General features: G+C 42.7%; 1 protein-coding gene across 1 annotated transcript; it reads left to right on the top strand.

The window, feature by feature from the left end:
- The first annotated feature begins 5,477 nt into the window (after nucleotides 1-5,477).
- LOC124666522 (probable aquaporin TIP4-2) lies at nucleotides 5,478-7,156 on the top strand. The gene is made up of 3 exons (XM_047203872.1): nucleotides 5,478-5,604; nucleotides 6,437-6,687; nucleotides 6,788-7,156. Exons 1-3 carry the CDS (start codon nucleotides 5,478-5,480, stop codon nucleotides 7,154-7,156), a joined length of 747 nt encoding a protein of 248 aa, XP_047059828.1.
- Nucleotides 7,157-9,594: the final 2,438 nt, after the last annotated feature.

Below are 9,594 nucleotides of genomic sequence, written 5' to 3'. Positions count from 1 at the left end.
ACTGAAATCAGTTTTGAGAGAAGTAGGCGCATCTCAACATCCTAGTTAGAAAAAAAGGACTAATAAGGGCAGTGAAAATATAAAACTTAGATACATCAAAGAAAAATCTGAAAAGAGATAATTTTAAACAAATCACAATTTTATAAGTTAAACCGATCGATATGTAAAGTCACATTTTATAAATAAAAAATGGTCTACATAGCTTTCCTGAAAACTAAAAATAGTTAATTTTAAATCTTTCAAACTCTATCGAATTAGAAGATATTTCTAGTGTACTATTGAAATTCACGCGGTTTTAATATTCCAAATATCTTTTGGTGCTGACTAGGATGTAACTGTGCAAAAACTTCTCCACCTCATTGGAGAACTACTTTTAATAGAACACTCCAAAAAAGATTAGTCTAGGTAATATTGGCACTACAATGACAAAGTGTGTTAATGAAGTTGAGAGACCAAGCTTACCCTTTCACAATTTTTTAATTAATTAATTGCAGCACCAGGTTTACCTCCTTTTATATCAATTTCATTTTTTTCTTTTTTTCCACTTTTAAATTTTGTTTTCCTTGTATATTTATTTTTATTTTGGTTGTAGTTATAATATATTTTTTTAATTCAAGTTACATTTTTCAAGGATCTATGTAATTTGTTGTGTTGGAAATTTTCTTGGAGAAGACAAATAAAAATGCAATATGATGGATTTATCTTAATCCCTTTTGTTTCAGAAGTATACGCCATTTTAGACGTGCACATAAAAATTACCTTTGGTTTGTTGATGATTATTAATCATCGGTCGTATGAGCTATAGATCAATAGAGAAAGGTGGATAGGCGAAATCTAACTAGTGGTTCATCATCTTGACAAAAATTTATACAAATTCGCGGCTCCACGGATAATAACCTACTCCTATATCTGACTAGTGTTGGTCCCCAGAGATTATAAGGGAAGTATGAACTCATGCAAAAGAGATTCACTACTTAAAAACTATGCGGAATGTGGCTTGTTGATCAAGGGAGTCACCTCCCTTCTGCAGAGGCCTCAACTTTTTGTATAATCGTGGGAGTGCACGGTCAAGTATCCCCTCTTCAAGTCGAAATCTTGTTCATCAATTGACAAAAGGGAATCCTTTTTCATTAGATAAGATTGTGGATACTTGACGGGTAATCCCAGTGTCTCCTCGTGTCATTTCCAAATACGGCCAAATAGACCCACTAGGATTCCATATAAAATACAAAAAAATGTCAATTTCTTTCACACAAAACTAAATTATAAACACAAGTATGTTCATTGTATTCATTTGATTTAGGCAAAAATATGTGAACATGTTTATGGATGTGTGTGTTGTTACATATGGAGTACGTTTTGTGATCCATTCGAATAATTTTCAGCGTTCGTATAACACATCATATATGCCATATAGCAACATTTTGTATGCATGGTAGAACAAATTTCGTAAAGTACCTGAGCAGGTTTAGGAATTGAAAGAACATTGTTTTCTCTTTGGTATAGAACGTAGGGAGTATTTTCTTTTTTATATTTCTTTAAATGTCATTTACAAGTTGAATATTTTTACTCGAATTGGTTGGAGCAGCAGTTAGCATCTGGAGACGCCATTGGCTGCCTAGCGTGCTCTGATGTCGAGGTCATGCCTGGGATCGACAACGCACCCAAGTAGGCAATTTCAGTGGGTTCCTTTTCTATTTTTTGCATTGGTTATTTCAGCGAAAGCGATCGACTGCTTCCGCAGGCCTTGGGGGAAACAAGTTGGAGTCTAATTGATTAGCATTGATTAATTAATTAGTTGCTCAAGAGCTGCGGACCAATTGACATCAATTTTAATTACCTCGCGAAAGAAAAATAGAGAGGCATTCGACTGGACTGCCTGCAATCCTGGTTCAACAGATAACCCCGCCTGGCCTGATTGTTTTTGTCAGGGGTCGACCAGAGCGAGGGCCACTCGGCATCACGTCTGCTGTCTCACCAAAATCTTGGCTTGGTGAACTTAAAATGCTGCTGGAACTCGCGCTACATTCGAGGGTAACTATCTACGCGGGACCTCGTGCGATTTCACATTACATGACATGATGGCATAGTTAGATTCGAACTGAGCTCAATAAGAGTAGACGACTGGTACCTATATACCTCCAAGGCTCCAAACGATGTTCCAATCGGCACGAACACAAGCACATGAGAACAGTTGTAAGCATGCTTTTCAGAAAGTAAGACCCAAGTTAAGTAATAGGGAGAGATACATTTTGTTTTAGAAATAGACATTAGGAACGTTTGGATAGCTAGCTTAGCTGGGCAAAATTTTATTGAGCTAGAGACGCTAAAGGCAAGGCTTGCTATTTAGATTGAGGCAAATCAAAGTGTTAACCGTAGTAGAGTGCCCACAATTGCTTTTTTGCGTATCGGCAAGCATTTCTAGGTAGTTACAACTGGGTCGTCATATGAATAGGTTAGCCAAAACTTATAAAACACATATTATGAACATACTTCTCATTAGAAAGCATGACTTCGGGTAGTTTGATGTATGTTTTTGTCAGACATTTTGTTGAATGAAATAATAAAGAGTCCATATACGTCTTTTCGATGCAGAAGCCGAGGGTCTCAACCTCCTTTTCAGGAAAAAGGTATTATTTTCACCTACCTATTTTTTATACATATTGTCAGTTTGCACATGCTCTATGCAGGGGCAGGCCCACCTTAATTCATCGGATACCCAATTGATTTTAACAAAATAATATTGTGCAGACGGTCTGCGTTACGGACATATATTAAAGTTTTTTTTCGAAATGGGGGGGGGGGGGGGGGGAGGGGGCTAGCCTCTGCATCAATCGATGCATACCACCTTTATTTAGATTTTATTCAACATAGATTCGACAAGAGCATACATCGTTAAATCCCAAGCCGTCACTCAATACCTAAAATGTCGACAATGGGTGAAGTAACATGCCGTCGGGGCCTTATGCCCTAGAAACACAAAACAAGGCCCCACCCGATAATTACCGGGGCATCACTGAGTCACCCTATGGCGAAACAGGAGCTCACATCCGGTTTAGCAGACTCTCAACGAGCTCCTCATGCCCTCCCTTCAGAACCGTCAGCGCCACCAACCACTGATCCATCTTCAGGGCAGAGATCCATACAGCCTTAAAGTAGCTCAATTGGTTGGAACGAACTACTGATAACTAGATTCAGTATTCAAACTCAAAGGCTGCAAGTTTTCTTTAATTTTTTTAATAGAAAGCTCATATAGTGTTATTCTAATTTTATATTTTCATGTTAATTCCATTATTAGAAAGTAATACGAAGCTACATATTTTGATATTGTTATGTTGCAAAATTCATATTTTCTCGAGCACTTTACCAGGATGATTTAAAAAGCACATCAGGATTATGATGAGTGGACCATAGTGCAATTCGTTAAGAAACATTTGGTTCTAGGACGACAAGCATTTGCGAACGAATGTTGCACCTTCAAAGGGACAAAGCCTAATTTCCCACCTCATGCATATTATTCCTCATACATATACCTTTTAAGCATAGTAGTATATATGTGAGCCCTATATTTTAGAAACAAATAAATTTACTTATGAATGTCAAGGGTGTATGTATTTCTCTTTCTAAACAAATCAGAACACCCAAAAGTAATGCAATGAATTAGTAGGAGAAAGAAAAATAGTGAAATATATGGAGCTTCCTTTCTGTAATTTAAAGTTAAACTATAAATGATAATATTTTACAATACAATTAAGATACTTTCCAAACTGAGAATAATCTATAAACTTTGTTAACCAAATTAAATAGAACATACAAGGCGGAAAATTAATTGAATGTTACACTTGAAAAATATGAATGCTCATGAAAAAGTAGAAATATGTGGTTAATGATGGAAATAACTATATTTAGCCATGATGTGATGTATGAATGCCCCACACCCCATATATGGTCCAATCTTTGAATTTGGGTGCATGAAAGAATATGGAAATACAGAGAAAAAGAAAAAAAGTATTACAAGAAAGGAGCATCAAGGTTAATATGTTGTTATGACTATTAACTTCATTTACCATTTTAAAAAATCCGAAGTTTTTTCATATTTTTGTTATGAATAGTCACAAATTGTTTGTCAATTTTCTCAAATTCCATGTTTTCGGATAATATTTCTAATGATTTACATTACCTTTTAAAAACATATTTTTTAGTAAACTTTGTGGATCTTATTAACTCAAAAATATTTGTCTTCATTCGTTACTACAAATGTGTGTTCGTTTAGATAACAATATCAGTTCTTCTTCTTTCCTTAAGTTTTTGGGTTTCTAACCATTCTTGGTTTTTATTTTAGAATTAATTAGGATCGTTTCTTCAAAACATTAGTTATTTTCAAAAACGAAGTATCTTAGTGCATGGGCAAAGAATACTGTATTTTTGGGAAATACATCAATTTAGAAAAAAGAGGTCCGAAGTTTGGAATATGGCAAAAAAAACAGCAGTTTTCAAGAATAAGTCAGGTTTAAAACCACAATATTCATTGGATCCAAACACCAAGGGCATGTTCGATTCAAAGGATTCCCAAAAGAAATTTCTAGGATTCTTGCCCGTAGGAGTTTTTCCTATAGAGGCTAATTGATTCAAAGGATTGAATCCTCCAAAAAATTTATGGATTGCTTTCCTATACAACAATCCCATATGATTTCTAGAGATATAGTTTAAACCTCTTTAAAAAAATTCTATGTGTTTATGAAAACTATTGCATTTTCTCAATCTCTATAGAATTTTCTGCATTTTTCTATGGTGCAACCAGACAACTTCTGCAATTAACTATTGCGGCTTTTTATTTTTGTATGATTTCACATGTCAGGACATACTATTGTAGCATTTTTTTTCCTATTCATGTTCTTTTGAAATCCTTTGAATCAAACATGCACTAAAGTTTTTAATACTTTGGTATTTTATTTCGCAGAAATATTTTGATGCCAAACAGGACCCTAGTTGTCCTGTGTGCGACGAAACTGCCACCACTTCCTCCTAAACCAGGTTGCAATTGTTTGGGGGACAAGATCGTTGGCGACGAGTTAAGCTTGTCTGATTTTGAAGTTCAAAGACGAAAGCTAGAGCCGGCCAATATTCAGAAAAAGGGACGTGCTCCTGCATTTTGCCATTGTGATGTGCAACACACAAAGACAGCGCCCTGCGTGACCTGTATCAATGTGTTCAGTGTGCACATGCATGCTCCAGCTGACGTCGTACCTCCAGTCCATAGCTCGATCCCAATCGGCGATTATTTGTTGAGGCGTGTCATTATAAGGTTTTGACTTGCTCCGCAGGAAAATATCGTGGCTATATATAGGCATCGTCTTCGACTGAATGAAACACACCCATCCAGCCGGTCTTGTCTTAGCAGTCGAGTGATCCATCGATCAGATAATCGATCGGTGCCTTCCCCTTAGCTCCTCCATCCTCCCCCAGATCGATTCGAGATGCCTAAGCTCGCGATCGGCCACTGCCGCGAGGCATCCGACCCCCGCTGCCTCCGGGCCGTGCTCGGCGAGCTCGTCCTGACCTTCCTCTTCGTCTTCGTCGGCGTCGGCTCCGCCATCACCGGCGGTACGTGCTCTCCTTCCAGCTAATATTGGTTCCGTCTGCTTGCTCCGTGCATGTCGCCGTGCACACTGCACAGGCCCATGAAGCAGCTACTCGTTTCGTTTTTTCGTACACTTATATTACTAGGTGGTACTCATGTATCATTTTATTTACAAAAGGGTACACTCTTATCTGGTACGAAACGACACATGTGTTCTTGCTTTTTTCGAAAACATTTCACTCCGTGGAAAAATTAAAAGCTATGTTTGAAGTTTGGATATGTTAAAAAATTAAGAAGACGGTGTAGGAGGAACTGGTTGAGATAGATTAGAGGAAAGTGACGGCGAGAGGAGAGTAGAATCAGTAGGAAACTAGGAGCTGATCACCTGGCATTTCCAGCTGTGTGTGCTCCAAGAGGAGGCTCCAGCTTCTTGGAGTGGCAGGCTTCTTGCCACGTTGTAGTCTCAAATTTATAGTAGCCTCGATGCTTTCACATTTTATATTGTTTGTGGATACATCACCGGGAAAGAGTTCTTAAGGTCAATGTATAGGTGGCATATACATGTCATCTCGCTTTGAAGTGATGTAGAGAACACCTGTAGACAAGTGCGCCCTCATGATCACTAATCTCTCTCAGAAACAGAGCTTCAGATTAGTCATGTACAGCACTCTGCCATTATGTTTCCTCCACATGGATCTCCCGATCGAGTTGCTATGCAATGGATTTGGTTTTCCTTTTTTCCTTCTCTGTAGTCGTAGTCTGTACTGCGACTACGAGAACGCCTTGACGGAAACGCATAATGTACGCACACGTCTGAACGCTGAACCACCGTTTCTTGCATATATTGTTTCTCAGGAAAGGCAGTCGCGGCAGGAGGTGACACATCGGCGGCGCTGATCGCGGTGGCGCTGGGCCATGCGCTGGTGGTGGCGGTGTTCGCGACGGCCGGGTTCCACATCTCCGGCGCCCACATGAACCCGGCCGTCACGCTGAGCCTCTGCGTCGGCGGCCACATCACCCTGCTCAAGTCCGCCTTCTTCGTCGTCGCCCAGGTGCTCGGCTCCTCCCTCGCCTGCCTCCTCCTCAGGGCCCTCACCGGCGGCGAGGTACGTCCTACGTTCCTACGTGTCACAAACACATTCCCAATCTGCCACATCAACTGACGACATCACTGATGTGTGCTACATCCGACGTGTGGCGTTGCAGGTCACGCCGGTGCACGCGCTGGCGGCGGGTGTGGGCCCGATCCAGGGCGTGGTGTCGGAGGTCGTCTTCACCTTCACGCTGCTCTTCACCATCTACGCCGCCATCCTCGACCCGAAGAGCTCGGCGCCGGGGTTCGGCCCGCTGCTCACCGGCCTCCTCGTCGGCGCCAACACCATCGCTGGCGGCGCGCTGACCGGCGCGTCCATGAACCCGGCCAGGTCCTTCGGGCCGGCGCTGGCAACCAACAACTGGGAGAACCACTGGGTCTACTGGGTCGGGCCGCTCGCCGGAGGGCCCCTTGCCGTGGCAGTCTACGAGTTCCTGTTCACCGTCCCGGCGACGCACCAGCAGCTGCCCGTGGTGGAGTGAAGTGACGGAGTGTCGTCGACGGGGAAGCTCTCGGTATGTTGTGGGCCGTTGGATCATCAGCTGCTTCGGCAAGCTGTTTCTGTCGTCCGATGCATATACGCATCAAATGTTTGGTCAGGTGTGTGTTATGGCCCACGTGTTTGAGTGTTGGCTTGGTTTGTACGTTTGTGCCGTGCACGCATTGCGTCAGTGTTGGGTTTGGCTCGGCCCCGTGTAAGGAGCAAATCAAGTCTGTAAAATGTAAAAGAAACCCGTGCACGGAAATATATATACGTAGCTGTTTGTATCTTTGCTATCTCAGCCAGTTTTACATTTATGAGAGGACATTACCTATCTGCGATTAGCAGGGTCGGATTTTTTTATGAACCACAAAATAGATTAGACGCTCACAAATACGTATATACAGTCATATCTATAAACGCAGACATGTACACCCTATCTCTATATATGACCACCTCTGAGAGACAGAATCCAAAAAGCTCATCCAACGGATTTTAAGATTGACAAAGTCATCACATACAGGAACATCACCTCCTAGTGAGAGAATGTTTCGTCTTTATGAGACACTAAAGTGTTAAACCTCGGGTTTGACCTCTGATGCACTAGGTACCAGTGTACCACTGTTCGATCATCCTAACTATCCAACCACATGTTAGTTCTTGAGCTGCTTTTGTTCATTTGTTTTCAGGAGAATAGATTGCATCGTCAATGAATCACAGATGCAATCCCAAAATTGATGCTAATAAACAAACTATACAATTCGCATAGAAAAAAAAGGATAAATATGATTTGGGCACATTCAATCTTTTTTGCGAAGGGGGGCTGGGTCCAAAAGGACGCAAAAGCTTCGTTCCAAGCGGTGGGTAAAAGTTACAAAAAAGAACGCTTGCAGCGATGTCAAGGCGTGAGAGACAAAGGAGGGGGGAAATGAGCTCCGTTGACATTCACTCTTTTAATCATGCCCTCCTAGAAAGATAAGCGTGGCATCTAGTTGAAGAAGCCAATTCACTATGTGTTAGAGTAGCACGTGCCAAGTACTCCCCTTTTGGAGTATCAGCAAGCAGCCCGCTGGCTTGCAATTGGCAAGGTACACACGTCCCGATCGTTCAGTTCGGACACCCTGATTGAGAAGATGAAAGTTGTCTGGAACCGCGATCCAATCTGTAGAGAAGTTGGTGAAAATTTATTTATCTTTCATATGTTTTGCCTGGGTGATTGGAAGAAAGTGGTTCACCAAGGCCCCTGGATTTTTCGGGGCTGGGGAGTGATCATCGAAGACTATGATGGATTAAGTGATCCTGAGAATTTTGTCTTTGGCGGCATCTATGTCTGGGCACAAATCCATGGCATACCGGAATTATATCGCAAGAAAGAAGTAGTTGATGACCTTGGCCGGTGTGTTGGCAAAATTAGGGAAGTACAGATGGCCCCAAAACTGTTCTATGATGGGAACTACGTGCGTATTCGAGTGAGAGTTGATATATCCAGGCCCCTTATGAGGTTTGTGTCCTTATCAATGCCTGAAGGAAAAAAGAAGGCTGTCGGTGAAATATGAGAAAATCCCATTCTTTTGCAAGCGGTGTGGTCTCCTGGGGCACGATCACGAGGAATGTGGTGACGGTGTTTGGACTGAACAACAACTGCAATATGGCTCTTGGATGCTAGCTGTCCGAAGAGCAAGTCAACCTGCTCCGGCGCCTCGTCGGTTTGTACCTCGGGCTCCGATACGTGGAGGTTTTGCTGGGAGAGGTGAGGCACATAGCGCTGGCCCAAAGAAGCGCTCCTCAGGCGATGCTGATTTGGACACCACAGATGACCTGCAAGATTCTGCCACAAGCCCAATGAAACCTGGTGCTTGATACGTCCAAAACGTATCTACTTTCCCGAACACTTTTGTTATTGTTTTGCCTCTAATTTGTGTATTTTGGATGCAACTAACACGGACTAACGCTGTTTTCAGCAGAACTGCTCTGGTGTCTCGTTTTTGTGCAGAAATCCAACTTTCAGGAAAATCCTCGAAATTTATGCGAAAGGTCCTATTTTCCCAGAATACTGACGGAGCCAGAAGGGCAAGCCAGGTGGGGGCCCGAGGGCCCCACACACTAGGCCGGCGCGGCCCAGGAGGGGGGCGCGCGGCCCTAGTGTGTGGCGGCCTCGGCTGGCCCCCGACGCCCTCCTTCGGACTACTTATTGCCTTCGACCTAAAAACGCACGGGAGGAAGTCGAAGTCGCCAGAAACCTTCCAGAACGCCGCCACATCGCGAAACTCCGTCTCGGGAGCCAGAAGTCTCCGTTCTGGCACTCCGCCGGGACGGGGAATTGGAGGAGATCATCGCCACCATCACCACCGACGCCTCTCCATCGACCAGCCATGTTTCCCCCATCCATGTGTGAGTAATTCCCCCGCTGTAGGCTGAAGGGGATGGTAGGGATTGGAT

This window comes from Lolium rigidum, chromosome 6 (genome assembly GCF_022539505.1).
Source record: "Lolium rigidum isolate FL_2022 chromosome 6, APGP_CSIRO_Lrig_0.1, whole genome shotgun sequence".
Classification (NCBI taxonomy): Eukaryota; Viridiplantae; Streptophyta; class Magnoliopsida; order Poales; family Poaceae; genus Lolium; species Lolium rigidum.
This window is presented reverse-complemented; position numbering and strand designations above follow the sequence as displayed.